This window comes from Lingula anatina, chromosome 7, assembly GCF_051362555.1.
Source record: "Lingula anatina isolate TDL-2025a chromosome 7, LinAna3.0, whole genome shotgun sequence".
In the NCBI taxonomy this organism is placed as follows: domain Eukaryota; kingdom Metazoa; phylum Brachiopoda; class Lingulata; order Lingulida; family Lingulidae; genus Lingula; species Lingula anatina.
This window is the reverse complement of record NC_141773.1, coordinates 10,468,012-10,487,910: the sequence shown is the minus strand read 5'-3', so window position 1 is coordinate 10,487,910 and position 19,899 is coordinate 10,468,012. Positions and strand designations below refer to the sequence as shown.

Here is a 19,899-nt window from a genome sequence, read left to right as displayed (position 1 = left end):
TAAAAAATTGAATAGACCGGCACCTGGCTTTGTAAGGATATAGACCCCACAGGTAAGAGAGGTGAATGGCTATGAATTGTTATCAGAGTTTGAAAAGTAATTTTACAGGTACCTGTAGATCATGGCAGCTCTTTTTGGATATTTTTCACGGGACAGCATATAGTGAAAAATGATTGTCTTTGCATTACGTCACAAGCATGTGACAGTGCTGAATCGTAGTCACAGGTATGACTATTAGGTGTACTTTATAGTAGCACTTCAGTTCTAGGTCAACAACTTATAGCAGTCAGGACACACTAAAATTTTAATTTATAAAAATGTATATGGGTTTGTGAATTCAGAGTGAGGTCTGTCACTGTAGAGCCTTGAATATCATGCATCTATATTTTATAGGGCGATGATTTGTACAAGTTAGCATCGTGGCTACAGACAAAGTTTTCCATAGTGACTTTACTGTTTTGCATGCACAGTTTTATCTATGGTTTTTACTGGGCGGTATGTTATTCTTAAGGAGATCTGTTTTATGTACAATTTATTCAGTATTGAATGATAATAATAATAATGGAGTCCAAAGTTAAGTTATTGGTAGAAGATTAATTACATTCAATTTGTCATATTTGTGTTTGATACTTAAAGGGTATATCCTTTCTATCGCACAACACAGCACAAATAAATATTACAACAAATGTATTATATTATTTGTTATTGAATTCCAATTCAAAGAAATAAAACTGACTCTCTCCTCCTATCGGCCGGGCTAGTCAGCAAATTAGTATTTGCCTTTGTTTTGTGTATGCTATATAGAATACTAAAGACTGACAGCTAAGCAAGCAGGCTCTCTCCTCTGGTGGCTTGTATGTTGTTATTGGACCACATGATCACTTAGCTCATAAACTCCAAGACCTAGCGAATTCTAATTTGTTTATTTTGATTATTAAAAGATATACTTAGTTGGGCATGTTTTCTGACGATAATTCTAACGGTCAGTCGCAAACCCTTTAATCTCCATTTTCTATTATACATTTTTTCAAACAGGCAGTTCAATTTGTGTTGGGTGCAAGTATTCCACTTTTGAAGCTGAGACACAATGTGTTGAACCTTGACATAGACCTCTGTGGACAAAAAGCCCAAAGGTAAGGGACCATTCCTGCAGATATATGGATCGATCTATCTCCCTGGGGAGTCTCACTAAATTGCTATCAACTTAACCAGCTTAAATGTCTGTCACACCTAGTAAAACTGTTAGGGTGTAATTATCTTTACCCTCTAGCTGATTCGGTAGGAGTGACAGACATTTAAGCCGGTTAAGTTGATGGCAGTTTACTGAGACTCTACAGAGAGTTGGACCAATCCAAATGGATTGACCTAGGGATGGGAACCCAGTCTAACCGTATGTTGTTACTGTAATTTTTGGTGATGGTTCAACTCCTTATTTGGGGATGGGTAACAACTAGATCATTCGGCCTTAGCCACAAGATCTCTTTCTTGGAGGGGGATGTGGGGGGGGGGGGGGGGCTACTTACCTCTGCAAGCCACTTTTTTATCTCAGACTTTGTTACTTCCCACTCTTGTGTAAATGTTTTGGTGTCCTTCAGCTGCAGCAGTGCTTAAGATAATTGTTAGTTTTCCAACGTAAGATATTGAAGCTAATTTGCATAAATGATCATCTGAAGAAAACTATAATACTAAACTCCTTCATTACAGCAATGGCAAACATATATCCAAACTGTTACACACGTTTGCTGGACTGGATGTACGGGTGAAACCCCTTGTTTTAGCAATCAAAGAGGTTGCACAGCAACTAAAAATTGTAAGGTATCCTCAACCAAACCCCACAATGACAAACTTTATGGTCACAGCTCTGGTTGTGAGTTTTCTACAAACAAGGACACCCAGTATATTGCCTTCTGCTGAATATGCTGACTCATTGCACAGTAAGTTTTGTTTTTGTTTGTTTGTTTGTTTACATTTAAATCTGTTCAGTGAAATGCTATTTTTTAATAAATTTGTCGTAAGGAGACATTTGTAGAAAATTAAACATATTCATTTGTTATTTCCCATTTTATACACAGACACTGTAGGTGTCTATATGTATTCTGAGTGGCCTGTCTTTTTACTTTGTCACTGTCTGACATATGACGTTTGCCTCATAACTGCCAAACCATATTTTGTTTTACTTAAAATTTAGTGAGTGACTTTGTTTAGAAAAGAGGCAGGTTTGATAATCGGCATGATCGGATTACATTTATCAGGTCCATAGCCAGCAATTTCAAGGGTGGGGGTCTATTTCCAAAAAAAGTGGACCTTTTTACCTTGAGACATACATGTGATATATTTTTATGTTTTCATAAAAGACAAATAAAAACAAGCCTTGGCAGATTTTAAATCATGTTTAGTATATAGAAAAGATAATAAAATTACAACCCTTGATGAAAAGGGGTTACCCAGAAAAAAGGCCTATATATATTTAAAAATATATAATCAGGAAAACAATTCTTGTTCTAATAAACAACATTTACACATTAGTAAAATTTGTTATAAAATGTTGCCATTTGCAGTCTCATTTCCTTCAATTCTGAAAGAACATGTTAATGATACAGAGCATCACATAACAGCACCCATTATAAAAAAACTGCTTAATTGTAATGGAAAGTGAATGAGAATAAGTGTTTCATTAAATCTACAAAATACAAAATGTACGGTAATGTGCCAAGCATTTCGACGGGTCCAGTCAATCCGACCAAAAAAAATTATAGTATAAAATTAATTTTTCTGGGCTCAAACATTTAGTCCATACTTCAAAATCATGCGACAGAATTTTTTTCTTGTTCCGATTGTTCGACCACATCGTGAAATAGATGTTGCCTGCCTCGTCCCTTTGTCAATTGTTGTCCTTTCAATAGTTCTCGTCAGTGAGGAAGAAACAATTAGTTGAAGATCTGATCTGGAAACATAACGTACCTGTCATTTCTTTATCCCCGATCACAATAATAGTGGTTATAGACATACAATTTGTGCTAATTAAGCAGACTTGCCCTCGCTGACTGATTCGTCACGCCTGTAACGCGGGGGGGGGGGGGGGGGGGGGGCATTTTGAAGAATAAAAAAAAAAGGTTCTGAATGAAACCAAATAACGACAGTGGTGCTAGCAATAAAAAGTTTGGGAAGAATAAGCAATTTATTTTAAGTTCGACTGTCACCTCGGAGTGGCCTCGATGTCGGCTATTTCCAGCCTTCCTCCAAACGAGTGGTTTTCACAGGTGAGAACCTGTGCATTCAATGCGTTATAAATAGGTCACTAGTGTACATATTGAAGTCGTGCTTTCAGCAAGTTGTATTTAAGAAAATACACTATCGGACTACATAAAAAAATGTTTCCACTTCTGTCCTGCTTTAAGAGTAACGTCTTATTGAATATTTGACATATTTTTTTTCCGTAAGGTCATATGATTTAATACAGCCAACAATTTCTTTCATTGTTTAAATAATTAGGATAGTGTAATTATATTACAAAAGTGGCCTTGTTTGCCCAAATCTGGAACAACCCATAAACTGCGTTGCCTTACTTCTTGGTATGAATTAGACTTTGAAGGTTTGTGGTAAGCTAAGATGGAGGAGACAAAAAGTTATGGTTCTTAATGACCATGATTTTACATTATTTTCACATATTTGAAATACTGTATCATAGTTTCCCTGGATTACGTACAACTTTAGTTGTAGTACTAAAAGTCACACCCAATATCTTTATGTTATGTTCAGGAAGAAATTTCCATTTTTCTGTATCTGTATATATTCTCTTGATCACTGTATGTCCATTTCATTTTCATTGCTAACACATTTGTTCACCTTATAACTGCCAAACCCTTTTTGGCTGTTTGGTGTCTATTCAATATTAAAAGCTGGGCTGCTTAGGTTTTGTTTTTATTTTAGATGAAAGAAATCAGTCTTCATTATTTGTATCACAGAACAGCAACACCACAGGCAAGTATTAATCTATTTTAATTACAGAAGACTTCCTAGAGATATTACAACTTATTAACAATATCTAATGCAGGGTGAAGATTTTTTTCACTTTGTAATAGGCATGGCAGTGTAGTCTAAGTAGAAATTAAATGATAAGCAAAAAGCATTGACAGTGTGAAGTGACCTTCATTAGCATTTCTGCTTCTCGTGTAAGTGAGAAAGTAAGCTGCAGTTCAACTGTAAGATTGCTGTCACGAAAAAAAAATTGGTCATATTACCAGATGGGATGATATATATTTCAACACTGCCATATGAAACTTTACATAAATTTTTTTTTTTTTTTTTTTTTTTTAGCTGATTGCAACACAAAAAAATCTTGACGCCTTGTTATTACATTGCTTTAACTGATTTCTTTCTTTTTTTTCTTTTTAGGAGATCTGTTGTTGGAGTTTTTCCAGCATTATCACAAGTTTAATTTTCTTCGCCAAGGTCTATCTATAGATCTGGGGCAAACTGTTAAACTCGCACCTCCCAGCATTAAGCCGGGCATAAGCTGCACTCTCTATGGCAATAATCTATGTAGAAATAAAAACAAGATGGATTACCTCAAATTCTTTAGAATGTCATGTGAACATGCCCTGAGAGTGCTTGAGAAACCTTTTGATAATTCAATGGAACCTTGGGGACTGGAAGCACTTTTGAAGACTAAGAATCCTTTGAGGACACAACAAAAGAAGAGACTGCCACAGGTGATCTTGATTTAAGGGTTGTCCATTTTTATGTACAGACACATCATTATTTTGCATCAAAATTGAAGAAGACCTCATAAACAATGTTTGACATTTTTCTAACACGAGGAAAACCAGTTTGATTAGATGATTTTTCTTGAAATTATTATGTACAGATGCATGTACTTTCTGAAGGGGGAAAGTCTGCTCTTTGTAATCTTGTGAATGTTTTTTGTCTGTACATTTGACAGCTTTGGTGACTTGTCTTTCATTAAACAACAGCCCCTTTAAACGTGTCTAGGTTCCTGTTCACATGATATAAAATGTTTATGTAATAGGTAATGGGTACAGTGACTACAGGAGAACAGTGCAAGTAACGGTATAGATACAAGCAGACTTGGTCCATCAGTACTGACCTTGAAATTGCTTCATTTTCAGGGTAAGAAAAAGCTTGCAAGAAGGACAGATGCCATTACCGATGGTGAAAAAGTGCCCAGCATTACTGTAATTCCCCTTAGTGATTTGCCGCTAGGGAATTTGACAGAAGACCCTGGTAAGGAAGAACCTGCAGTAACTGCCCAGAAATTAGGAGCATCCACAGATGTTAAACAAAAGCAAAATGAACAGAAAAAGTCAGATGTTCTTCAAGTCAAAACCACATTTCAGTTTGGTACACTAGACAAAGATACACCTGTAAAGAAGAAAGCAGCCAGTGCTGCTGAATAGTTTGATGGAAAAAGATGAGTGAAAAAGAAAAAGGAACTATAGCCAAATTTGGACCTATGATGGGAGAAATTAAGATAGGGTACAGTAACTTTTGTGAGCTTTGATCAGACATGTTCTTCAAAAGATCAAAAGATCTCACAGAATTCATGTTGGTAACAAATGTTGGAATGAGGATATATATAATTTTTGAACGGACGTCTGTTGTGAGACATCTGTGTAACCATGGCAGTGATTAACACAAGTACCGTTTGCTTCCACATCTGGCTGCACTCACTTTATATTAGGTGAAACTGGTAACTGTGAAATGAACATTTGGAATTTTGTCTTTTAATACCTTTTTTGATGCATGTGCACACACATGTACACAGCTACTGATTTGAAAATTGATTCATTTCCACACAGTGCATAATGTCTTGATGTTCGATCACCTCATCTACAGGTTGTTGACTTATTCATCTTAATATTTATAAAATGTCGAGTCCTTTATATATTACATGGAATATAACGGAGAAATCTCCGTGAGAGATTGTCAAAAAGGAATACCTTCAAAGGACTTGCACTCTTATTCAAAAACTTTGGGATTCTAGAAATGAATTTTTTGTAGATTCTCCAGCTGAAAAGAGGAAGAGAGAAATAAAATTCAAAAAGAAAGAAGCATGAATACTTCTATTTAGAAAATGGCTTACAAGTATTCTCACATGTAGATGACAAGTTGGGATTATGGAAAAATTATGAATGGAAAAAGATATTCAGTGAGAAAATGAAAATAATTTGATTGTAACGTTGAAGAACAAACGGGTCAATTTTCTGCAAACATCTAAGTAGAAAGTTGGTTTGAAAGTTGGTAAAAATCTAGTTTTGAACAAATTGTTACCTTGTGATTGAGTTTTATATATTAATGTTATTGATAAGCAAATCTTGTACAGAACCTTTTCAAGGTGTTATGAAAGTATGATCCTATTTGTTGTTTTTATTTCTGCTGCTGGGGTAAACCAGATACCCGGCACATTGGGTATTTCTTAACTGTTGTAGAATTTTTTTTAAAAGATTGTCTTTTTATGTACAGACACAGATGTGTCTGTACATATAGCCATCACCTGCGTCTGTCGTCGTCGCCGTGCACTTTCACCGATAACACGATAAGTGAAAAACCGTTTTACCTTTTGGCTTGAAACTTACAGAACTGATGAATTTTCATAATACGCAGGTCAAGTTCAAAAATCAGCATGATCAGGCCATTTTGATGGAAGTTATGTTGTTTTTTCACTTTTTTCAGCATATTTATAACACAGATAACAAGATAAATGTAAAACCATTTTACCTTTTGGCTTGAAACTTACAGAACTGATGAATATTCATAATACGCAGGTCAAGTTCGAAAATCAGCATGATTGGGTCATTTTTAGGGAAGTTATGCTGTTTTTTCACTATTTTCAGCATATATGCAACACCGATAACACAATAGGTGAAATACTGTTTTACTTTTTGGCTTGAAACTTACAGAACTGATGAATATTCATAATATACAGGTCAAGTTCGAAAATCAGCATGATCAGGCCATTTTTAGGGAAGTTATGATGTTTTTTTCACTTTTTTCAGCATATATGCAGCACCGATAACACGATAGGTGGAAAACCATTTTACCTTTTGGCTTGAAACTTACAAAACTGATGAAAATTCATAATATGCAGGTCAAGTTCGAAAATCAGCATGATTGGGCAATTTTTATGGAAGTTATTCTTTTTTTTTTCAGCATTTTTATAACACAGATAACAAGATAAATGTTAAAATGATTTTCCTTTTGGATTGAAACTTACAGAACTGATGAATATTTATAATACGCAGATCAAGTTCGAAAATTGGCATGATTGGACTATTTTTACAAAAGTTATGCTGTTTTTTTCCCTTATTCAGCATATATGCAACACTGATAACGCATTTTAAGGAAAACCAATCAGCCTTTTGTCTTGCAACTCACAGGAGTGATCAGTCTGACTAATATACAGATCAAGTTTGAAAATAAGCTTGATCAGTTAAGTTTTGATGAAGTTATTAGCCTTTTTGTATATAAGTGGTTTTTTTACAGATTTAATTCTTAGGCATGTTAACTGTCTCATTATGGAACTAATTAGATATGTAAATGTGTTGTTTTGACATTTTCTGCTTCTTAACAATATTGTTAGTTGATTATATAAAAATGACTGTATAAAAATGACAGTAAACCTGTTATCGTGCATTGTGTAATAAAGTATCAAAAATGGAAAGGAACTCATCATTGCAGTTTGTCAGATTCAATCGTTCACTATGTTCAGAATCTCAGAATGGAGCAAATCGGACATTTAAAATTGTTCTATTGATATTTTTCCTGTGTTAACAATTTTCCTAGTTGATCATTTAAAAATGACAGTAAATTGATTATTTTATGTAAAAAAGGTGTTGAAAATGGAAAGAAAATCATTTCAGTACAGTTATCTCTTGTTTACATTTTGGCATTTTGAAAGTGTGACTCTGAACTTCCATGGCCTTGAAGACCTTCCCATATCACATTTTCTGAATATCCATGATACTTTTTTTTTAATTGATGGTCATTATGCTGTTAAGTATTATGTTATATTGCATGAAAGTTCAAGAAAACCCTATTTTGGACACTACTGCCAGGATAGCGATTAAGAGAAAACCATATTACTTATGATACTCAAACTTACTGAAAAGTTTAATAAGACTGAAGTGCAGCTTGTGTTGGAAAACCAGTGTGATTGTTTTCTGTTTTGGAAGCAATGCAGTTCTACAGAGTGCTATATGGTGCAATAAATGTATATGGATAGCCAGCAGGGTTATAAACTAATTTGCTTAATTAATTTTCAAGTAATTTTAGGGTTATAAAGTACTTTGCTTAATTTATTTTCAAGTGGCCATTAAATGAGATTACATAAACACACGTTGAGATTTCATTGTAAAGTCCCATAGGTTTAGCTCTCTTAACTGTGTCACATAATTAGTAATTGATGATTATTATGCAGGTAAATGTTATTTAATATTGAAAATAATTTTACAAAAGAAAAACTTTGTATAAGGCTTACATTAATGCTAAAGATGAATAACAGTGCATTATTAAATTCTCAAACTCAATAGGGTTATTCATATCATGTCAGTAATTATACAGCTAGATCAAAAGTATGAATAGTAGCTTTATTTATTTATTTATTACATTTTCTTTTAATTATTTTTCAAACACTAGCATCTTCAAGATGTCACTTTCAACTCCCATCTACCAGAAGCACTGTGTATTTTCTGTTTTTCCACATTAGCAGTTGTGTTGGTTTTTATGTCTTTAAACATTGTGTGATATATATTATTTTATGCACTGTCATCATTTTTCACATATTCGGATTTTCATTATGTGAATTTGAACTCTGACATATGGTCCTGAAACTGTAATCTTATTGACCATGTTATTCTGTTGTACATTTTGTGAGATTTTTATCCTTCACATACTGGCATTTTCAATGTGGGACTTATAACTCCCAAGGGCATGTAACAGTTCACTTTTATTGATAATACCTGTTGTGCAATATTTGCAACTTGACTTTGCAGTTAAAGGGATAATAACTGTTCTTTTTGGCAAATAATTAATTTTTTTTCTTAAAAGTGTTTTTTTTTTTTTTTTTTTTTTTTTTTTTGTTATAATCTCTTAAGAAATTATTACAAAGTATAGCCATCTATGGAGGTCACATGGTCTGATGACAAGTTCAGATATCAGAATAATAGCTATGACTGCCCTTTTTGTGGTAAAACAAAATATATTATATTTCTGTGAGTTGTTTACACTGTTTAAACTCAAGTTGGATGATTCATATCATGGTAATGCAGCTAGACTGAATGGCAGCTTTAGTGGAATATTTTTGTAAGTTTTTCTTTTTTAATTTTTCATTTTTCAAACTGGCATTTTCAATATGTGACTTATCACTCCCATCCACCAGGAGCCCTGTACTGTTACTTTGTAACATTTTCTATACAAGAATGATTCTTAGGATTGACATACAGCCCAAATTAGAAAAACAGCTCTATTAAATTATATATATATATATATATATATATATATATATATTTTTTTTTTTTTAAATTGAGTTTAAGCAATTTTTTATGTTTGTGAAATTTTCACTTTATCTCATTCTGGCATTTCCAAAGTTTAACTCTTATCAGCCTGAAGCCTTAGGGACTATTTCCAGACCCTATCACGCTAACTGTGGATCGATCTATCTCCAAGGGAATTTTCGCTAAATTGCAATCAATGTAAGTGGCTTAGCTGTCTGTCATGCCTACTGAAACTGGCATGCCAGAGTCCTAAGCCACTTAAGCTGAAAGCAAATTAGTGAGAAACCCCTTGGAGTTGGATTGATCCTGTTAGAATGATCTAGGTATGGGAACTCAGTCAAATGCTTGTTACACATTTTACTTTCATCCTAATCCACTGATATGGAGAATTATATTTTAAGTTGGCTATGCAGTTACAGTAAGCATAATACATTAGTGCATCAGAATTGACAGTATCCTATTTTCTGCATTTTTATTTTCTGGCTTTTGTCTGTACATTTGACAGCGTTGCTGCCTTGTTTATATAAATGTTACATATTTAGTATAATGAATATAACAAATCTGAATAAAATTGAAAGTTTTGATTTATTTGATAATTGTTGTCAGTAAACAGACTTCTTTTTTTTGTTAACAAGGGTGGTAGTAATTTAGTTTATGAATAACTTATTTAGGACATTTGATGAATGATCTACGTCCTACAAAATTTCTGTTACATACGACAGAATATTCAAATGTGGTATCAGACTAAAACGGATGTGATTAGTCTGATACGATACAGTACGTAATGTGTATGACATTAGCAGCTGGCCCGTATAAAAAAATTGTAAATTCCGCGTCACTGACAAGACGAGCTCGCAGGTGGGGAAGACGAAGGTGAATTTTGTTTGTACCAAATAAATTTGCAAAAGTTAAAGAAATGAACTTTTTAATGTTGTTTTGAATGAACAAGGTAATGTTGGTAGCATGTCGGACCCATCGTTTGACTAGTCCAAGGCAAAGGCAACAAAGGATAGGACAGAAATCAATTATTTATTTGCCTTTATTTGAAGGCGCATCAAAGTATATTGGGGGAAATCTCGGGTTTTCAACCTCTTTTGCTGAATATGAAAAATGTAAAAATGCAAGACCAATTATCCCTTTAAGTGCTATATTAATATATAAAACTAAAGAGTTTTATATATTAATGTTATTGGTAAGCAAATCTTGTACAGAACCTTCTCAAGGTGTTATGAAAGTATGCTCCTATTTGTTGTTTTTATTTCTGCTGAATATGAAAAATGTAAAATGCAAGACCAATTATCCCTTTAAGTGCTAAAGAGTTTTATATATTAATGTTATTGGTAAGCAAATCTTGTACAGAACCTTCTCAAGGTGTTATGAAAGTATGCTCCTATTTGTTGTTTTTATTTCTGCTGCTGGGGTAAACCAGATACCCGGCACATTGGGTATTTCTCAACTGTTGTAGAATTTTTTTAAAAGATTGTCTTTTTATGTACAGACACAGATGTGTCTGAACATATAGCCATCATCTGCGTCTGTCGTCACTGTCGCCTTCGTCGCTGCCGTCGCCTTGCACTTTTACCGATAACACGATAAGTGGAAAACTTTTTATGTACAGACACAGATGTGTCTGTACATATAGCCATCATCTGCGTCTGTCGTCGCCGTCGTCGCTGTGCACTCAGCGATAACACGATAAGTGGAATACCGTTTTACATTTTGTATTCAAATTTATAAAACTGATGAATATTCATAATATGCAGGTCAAGTTCGAAAATCAGCATGATCAGGCCATTTTTAGGGAAGTTATGCTGTTTTTTCACTTTTTTCAACATATATGCAACACTGATAACACAATATAAGAAAAACAGATAGGCCAATTGTCATTATACTCACAGGATTGGTCAAACTAACTAAATTGCAGGTTGAGTTCGAAAATCAGCATAATCGGGTCTTTATTTTAGAAGTTATGCTGTTTTTTCACATTTCCTCAGATTCAATTCTTAGGCATGTTAACAGTCTCATTATTTAACTAATAAGATACGTAGAAGTGTTTGTTTGATATTTCCTGCATCTTTACAACATTGTTAATTGATTATGTAAAAATGATGGTAAACTTGTTATCATGTATTGTGTAATATAGTGTCAAAAATGGAAATAAACTCACATCATTGCAGTTTGTCAGAATCAATCATCCACTATGTTCAGAATCTCATAATGGAGGAAATTGGACATTTAACACTGTTCTATTGATATTTTTCCCATCTCATCAATTTTCTCAGTTGGTCATATAAAAATGGCAACAAACTGTTTATTTTGTTTTATGTTAAAAAAATGTTAAAAATGGAAATAAACCCATTTCAGAACAGTGCTGTCTTGTTTACATTTTGGCATTTTCAAGATGTGACTTTGAAGTTCCATGAGCCTGCAGACCTTTGCTAGTCACGTTTTCTGAATGTTCATGTTACTAATATCCCATTATTAAAAATTGATGGTCATTATGCTGTTAAACATTATGTAATATTGCATCAAAATTTGAAGAAACCCCTATTTTGGGCACTGCTCCCATGATGACCATTTAAGGAAAACCATGTCACTTACTGTTTTCAAACTTACAGGAAAGAAACATGGGGCTAAAATACAGCTTCAGTAGGCAATGCAGTCTGTTTGGTAATTTTTTCTGGCAGTTAAACAGTTTTTTGTGAAAATTTAATTTTTCACATATTGGCATTTTCAAGGTGTGACTTTGAAGTTCCACGAGCCTGCAGACCTTTGCTAGTCACGTTTTCTGAATGTTCATGTGACTAATATCCCATAATTAAAAATTGATGGTCATTATGCTGTTAAACATTATGTAAAATTGCATCAAAATTTGAAGAAACCCCTATTTTGGGCACTGCTCTCATGATGACCATTTAACAAAAATCATGTCAATTACTGTTCTCAAACTTACAGGAAAGAAACATGGGTCTAAAATACAGCTTCAGTAGGCAATGCAGTCTGTTTGTTAATTTTTTCTGGCAGTTAAACAGTTTTTTGTGAAAATTTAATTTTTCACTTATTGGCATTTTCAAGGTGTGACTTTGAAGTTCCAAGATCCTGAGACCTTTGCTTGTCACGTTTTCTGAATGTCCATGTTACTAATATTCTATTATTAAAAATTGATGGTCATTATACTGTTAAGCATTATGTAATGTTGCATCAAAATAGAAGAAAACACAATTTTTGGTGGTGCTGCCATGATGACCATTATGGGAAAACTGTGTTATGACTGTCAAACCTTTAAAAAAGAAACACTGGACTAAAATGCAGAATGAGTTGGAAAAGCAGTCTAATTGGCTTCTTTTTCTGGAAGTTATACATTTGAGTGAAATATTCATTATCTTTTTGGCATATTCATTGTGGGACTCGGAGCTCCCATGGACATGAAGCCGAATGGTGATCAAATTTTCTACATGTCCATGCTATTTATTGTCAATAATCAAAAATTGGTGCTAATTATTCTATAATTTATTATGTAATGTTACATCAAAATTGACAACAATATTTTTGCATTGCTACTGCAAAACATTCTGAAAAGAAAACTGTGTTACTTATTATTATTTTTAACTTACAAGTATGATTTTTAGGATTGGCATGCAGTTCAAATTAGAAAGCCAGGTCAATTGGGTTATCATTTATTATTGAATTTATGCAATTTTGTGTAAAATTTTCATTTTTCTCATTCTGGCACTTTCTAAGTAAAAACTTGAACTCTGATGAGCCTGAAGCCTTATGCTTTTCCTTTCGTTGGTGTTACCTGTTGTGCATAATTAAAATTTGATGTTGACTGTGCAGTAAAACATAATGTATTATTGCATCAGAATTGGTAGTCTCCTATTTTGTGCATTATTGTTTTGTGCTTTTCTTAAGATGTGACTTATGGGCCTGAAAGACCTTTGAGATGGTCAGTCTGTTAATATCCCTTGGGTATCACTTAGCTAATTTCTGAGTTATAAAGTCATTTGCCTAATTGATAGGCCATTAAAGGAGATTACATAAAGCACACTTGTTGATATTTCCTTGTAAACTCCCAAAAGTTAAGCTCTCTGCTAGATTAATAATAAGGAAGCAGTGATAATTATGCAGGTTATTATATATATATATATATATTCACCCCTGTTTGTCTGTCATCAACATAACTCAAAAAGTTATGGACCGATTTTGCTGAAATTTTCAGGAACTGTCAGAATTGGGCCAAAGAGGACAATGATTAGTTTTTAGTGGTGGTCTGGCTCAATAATCAATCAATAATCAATAATAATCAACAATTGCTGCCTTGGCAGAGGTTTGCACTCTCGGTGGTTTTCTAGTTTTGTTATGTTTTCCTTTACAATTTTTTCTCAAACACTTGCATTTGTGACTTTTAACTCTCATCCGCTCGAGGCTCTGCACATTTTCTGTATTTCCACATAAGCAATTATATTGTTTTTTATGTCTTTAAACATTATATAATATTATTTTATGCACTGTCATCATATTTCAAATATTGAGACTTTCATCATGTGATATTGGTCTCTCATGGTCCTGAAACTGTAATCTTATTGAAGGGGTGGATTGAGACCATCTTCTGGGTCTTTCGGAAGACAGGTTATTAAGTTTATATTGACTGGTATCTATTTTTTTCTGTTGGAAGACCATCAAAATGGAGGATGGATCAACATAGATACTTTGGAATACTGTCAGAAAATATCTCAGGGTCTGCTCCTGTTATTGACCATGTTACCTGTTGTGCATGATTAAAATTCAGTGTTGACTGACAGTGCTATTATAAGCATTATTTATTATTGCATCAAAATTGACAAAATGACCTTTTTTGCATCTTTATTTTCTGTTTTTTTGTCTGTACATTTGACAGCTTTGCTGCCTTGTTTCTTTTGGCTTGAAACTTACAGAACTGATGAATATTCGTAATACGCAGGTCAAGTTTGAAAATCAGCATGATCGGGTCATTTTTAGGGAAGTAATGCTGTTTTTTCACTTTTTTCAGCATGTATGCAACACCTTTGTGCTATATGATGGTACTGTATGGATGGCAGTCTATAAAATTGTCCCTTGGGTGATCACTAATTAAATTAAGTCTATAAAGTCATTTGCCTACTCATTGATTTTCAATTGGCCATTAAATGAGATTACATAAAACACTCCTTGAGATTTCCCTGTAAAGTCCCATAGGTTTATCTCTTTTAACTGTGTCACAAAATTAGGATTTGGTGATAATTGTGCAGATAAATGGTGTTAAACATTGCAAATAAATTTACAACAAAAAGAATGTGTTATGCCAACATGCTATAGATGAATAACAGTGCTTTATTTTTCTCAAACTTGGTGGGGTTATTAATATCAAGTTAATACAGCTAGATTAAAAGTTTGAATAGCAGCTTTATTGGAATTTTTTACGTTTTATTTAAAATTTTTTTAAAATTATTTTTCAAACACTAGCATCTTCAAGGTGTGATTTTTTACTCCCATCCACCAGAAGTGCTGTGCATTTTCTGTATTTTTATGTACAGACACAGATGTGTCTGTACATATAGCCATCACCTGCGTCTGTCGTCGTCGCCGTGCACTTTGACCACCGATAACATGATAAGTGAAAAACCGTTTTACCTTTTGGCTTGAAACTTACAGAACTGATGAGCTTTCATAATATGCAGGTCAAGTTCGAAAATCAGCATGATATGGCCATCTATATGGAAGTTATGCTGTTTTTTCACTTTTTTCAGCATATATGCAACACCGATAACACGATAAGTGAAAAACCGTTTTTACCTTTTGGCTTGAAACTTATGGAACTAATGAATATACATAATACGCAGGTCAAGTTCGAAAATCAGCATGATCGGGCCATTTTTATGGAAGTTATGCTCTTTTTTCATTTTTTAAAGCATATATGCAACACTGATAACACGATAAGTGAAAAACCGTTTTACCTTTTGGCTTGAAACTTACAGAACTGATGACTATTCATAATACACAGGTCAAGTTTGAAAATCAGCGTGATTGGACCAATTTTATGGAAGTTTTGCTGTTTTTTCACTTTTTTTAGCATGTATGCAATACCGATAACGCATTTCAAGGAAAATCAATTGGCCAATTGTCTTGAAATTTACAGGGGTGATCAGTCTTACTGAAATACAGATGGAGTTTGAAAATAAGCTCCATTGGTTCAGTTCTGGTGAAGTTATGCCTTTTTTGTATATAAGTGTTTTTTCCTTTGATTTAATTCTTAGGCATGTTAACAATCTCATCTGTGAACTAATTAGATATGTAAAGGTGTTCTTTTGACATTTTCTGCATCTTTACAATATTGTTAGTTGATTATATAAAAAAGATGGTAAACCTGTAATTGTGTAATAAAGTGTCAAAAAATGGAAATAATAATAAACTCATATCTTTACAGTTTGTCAGATTCAATCATTCACCATGTTCAGAATCTCAGAATGGTGCAAACTGGACATTTAAAATTGTTCTATTGATATTTTTCCTATGTCAACAATTTTCTCAGTTGTTCATTTAAAAATGACAGTAAATTGATTACTTTGTTATATGAAAAAAGGTGTTGAAAATGGAAGAAAATCAATTCAATACAGTTATCTCTTGTATACAGGTACATTTTGGCATTTTGAAAGTGTGACTCTGAACTTCCATGGCCTTGAAGACCTTTCCATGTCACATTTTCTGTATATCCATGATACTTTTATTTTATTATTAAAAATTGATGGTCATTATGTTATATTGCATAAAAGTTGAAGAAAACCCTATTTTGGAAATGGCTGCCGGAATGACCATTAAGGAAAAACCATGTTACTTATGATACTCAAACTTACTGAAAAGTTTTGTAAGACTGACGTGCAGTTTGTGTTGGAAAATCAGAGTGATTGTTTTCTGAAGCAATGCAGCTCTATAGAGTGCTATATGGGACTACTGTTTATGGATGGTGGTAATTGTCCCTTGGGGTAGTCACAAGCTAAATTCAGAGCTATAAAATCATTTGCCTAATTAATTTCCAAGTGCCCATTAAATAAGATTACATAAAACACACGTTGAGATTTCCCAGTAGGATGGATCAACAGATAATTTGGAATACTGTCAGAAAATATCTCTGGATCCGCTCCTGTTATTGACGATGTCACCTGTTGTGCATGATTAAAATTCAGTGTTGATTGACAGTGCTATTGTAGGCATGATTTATTATTGCATCAAAATTAACAAAATGAACCATTTTCTGCATTTTCTCAGCATATATGCAGCACTGATAACACGATAAGTAGAAAACCATTTTACCTTTTGGCTTGAAACTTACAGAACTGATGAACATTCATAATACACAGGTCAAGTTCGAAAATTGGCTTGATTGGACTATTTTTACAAATTTAAAGTTATGCTGTTTTTTTTTTCATTATTCAGCATATATGCAACACTGATAACACATTTTAAGGAAAACCAATCAGCCTTTTGTCTTGAAACTTACAGGAGTGATCAGTCTGACTAATATACAGATCAAGTTTGAAAATAAGCTTGATCAGTTAAGTTTTGATGAAGTTATTAGCCTTTTTGCATATAAGTGGCTTTTCTTCAGATTTAATTCTTAGGCATGTTAACAGTCTCAATATGGAACAAATTAGATATGCTAAGTTATAAAGTTATAAAGTCATTTGCCTAATTAATAGGCCATTAAATGAGATTACATAAAGCACACTTGTTGATATTTCCCTGTAAACTCCCAAAGGTTAAGCTCTCTGCTGGATTAATAATAAGGAAGCAGTGATAATTATGCAGGTAAATTTTGTTTTATATTGCAAATAAGTTTTTAATATATATAATTATAATTATAATAGTTTTTAATATATTTAATTATAATAATATGCCCCCAACAGCCATTATAATAAAAATGATAATATGAGTAGTAGTAAAGTTTTAATCTGCCAGTGTGTGTGAGTGTATGTGTTATGAAGTGCATTAAAAGGGGAAGTTACATTACTACCTCGGGCTTAAATAAAAATGAAATAAGACTATGACTAAAAGAAAAGTGAAGTTGAAAATTGTGGACAAAAGTACTATGATTAACTATAATATTTACAAAGGTGTTTGAGAGTCTGGTAAAATCATATACATGTAGGACTTATTCTAAAAGCTTTTTATTGACCAGTGATTTCTGCTTCTAAGATTTAAGTAAAATAAAAGGTAATGCAATTAATGAAACATTTTTACTGCTATGGATGTGCCCAGAATTATTCCTTCAATAATTTTAAATTTGACAAAAGAAAGTCTTTCTTTTGACTAGGACTAGGTTTTGACAAGGATCAGTTTTTTTTGGTAGTTCTATAAGCTCTGGTAAAATTGCAAACACTGAAATACTTTTACATGTGGTAGTAGAGATTTTGTACTTAAGCATTGACAAAATGTCTCTTTCATCTCTTTTGTACATATAATGGTGAAATTAAAACCTTTTGAACCTCATAGTTATTTAGTTTCTTTGATAAAGAATAACTTCATTTATATATTTATACATGTATATGAAATGTCTCATCATTTTAATGTCTTACAGGACTCTCACTCTTAGAAAGATACATGACCTACTGTGATGTGTACAAGAAGAGGGGTGGTTCGAGTCCTGGCTCAGATGACGACGATCAAGATGTACTGTACCAACGTCAAGGCCATTACAACCCATTCCTCCTTACAAAACTCCTCAAAAACTACAGATCACGTCCTGCTATCCTCAAGCTTCCAAACGAACAGTTCTACGACAACAAGCTAGAAGCCTGTGCTGACCGACTTGCCAGGGAGTCCCGCTGCAACTGGGAAGATTTACCAAAAATGGGGTGTCCCTTTGTATTCCATGGAGTGGTTGGGGAGGACATGAGGGAGGAAAGGAGTCCATCATTCTTCAATCCAGAAGAAGCAACTATTGTGTTGGGATATGTGGAGAAGCTACTGGAGGCCAGAGGCATCCGAGTCTTGCAGAATGAAATTGGAATTATTTCCCCCTACAGAAAACAAGTGAGGGAAATATGACAGAGCTTATTCCATGATGAATACAGGCAACCCCTCCCCAGTCCCTCTCCCTTTTCAAGTTACTAACAACAGTTTGCAATATCAAATCGGGCTTCATGCCAAATGCCAATTAATTGAAGCTGCCTAGTAAAACTTTGCAAATTTGTTTACAATTATTAACTGGGCCTTTTTGTTGAGTTAGGGCAATAGATTCTAAGAATGTGGCGTAGCTCTAAAGAGCCAGTAGTCAACATTCTTTAAAGGTCCAACATTCCATTTACCTTAAAGTACAGCCACAATACATCTGAGTTAATAGTATGTTATAGATATGGTACTGTTAGGCTTATGAAAAGTCCTACTTTAACTACAGAAGTGTACATGTGATAAAGTATAAAGAAAAATTAAAAAAATTAAAATTAAAATTGTGGTGAATTTGCTCACTCCCATCTCACATGGCAAATTCAATTACTAATCCACCTGAGCTTGGTTATAATGTAATGTACTAACAATATGCTGCCTGTTCAGAGTTATGGCTAACTACTAGTAAAATAAGATAAAGTAAATGCTGAATGTAATGGATGAGTATTAAATCAGGCACGTAGCCAGGGGGGGTTCGGGGGTTTTAAAGAACTGCCACTTTTGCTGGGAAAAGGTCCACTGTGGGTAAAATTTGATCTAGGTACATGAAGTTTTTATGGAAAAAGGTCCACTTTTTCAGAAAAAGAACCCCCCTTTTGAAATTGCTGGTTACGGGCCTGTAAATGCACAGACATCCCTTTTTATTCTCTCCACAGGTTCAAAAACTGAGGCAACTGCTGTTCAAGAAAAACTTTCGGGACATAAAGGTGGGCAGTGTGGAGGAATTTCAGGGTCAGGAGAGACGGGTCATCATGGTGTCCACCGTGAGGAGTAACCCCGATTACCTGGCTCCGGACGCAGAGTTCAAGCTGGGCTTTTTAAAGAACCCAAAGGTCAGTCATTTGTACACTTATGCATGTGGACACACAAACTGGGGTAGAGTTAACACTGCCCAGTTAAGCCAAATGCTAAAACTGACTTCAATTGGCTAAACAAAATAGGGTTGATTTGACTTATTTTAGTCAAATTTAAACCATTTTGGAGAAAAGAGTGATGAAAAAGTAGTAATTTGGCTTTAGAAAAAATTGCTAGTGCCACCTCAGCATATGGTAATAACTTGATTTTTTTCAGTGGGGGGGAAATCATGAATTTTACAGATGCGGTATTTTTTAGGCCATTAATTTTTAAAATTTTGATACTCCTACCCAATTCCTATTGGATGGTCACAACAGAATAAAAAAGTAAGCTACTCTATAGTTCTAATCTGTGC

General features: G+C 33.8%; 1 protein-coding gene across 4 annotated transcripts in view; it reads left to right on the top strand.

Moving 5' to 3' along the window:
- The window catches only part of LOC106160217 (poly(A) RNA polymerase, mitochondrial-like), a 51,451-nt gene that overhangs the window by 28,340 nt on the left and 3,212 nt on the right, over positions 1-19,899 (top strand). For 3 of the 4 annotated variants that reach the window (XR_015335365.1, XM_087016690.1, XM_087016689.1), the window contains 4 exons: positions 1,036-1,133; positions 1,705-1,934; positions 18,103-18,557; positions 19,346-19,522. Coding sequence is in view for 3 of the 4 variants with exons in the window: in XM_087016690.1 (XP_086872816.1) it covers positions 1,036-1,133; positions 1,705-1,934; positions 18,103-18,557; positions 19,346-19,522 (960 nt within the window). In the remaining variant the exon portion in view is untranslated. Of the gene's footprint in view, positions 1-1,035; positions 1,134-1,704; positions 1,935-3,930; positions 3,982-4,395; positions 4,713-5,129; positions 10,426-18,102; positions 18,558-19,345; positions 19,523-19,899 lie in introns of those variants that run through there. The other variant, XM_087016691.1, reaches the window with a different exon arrangement.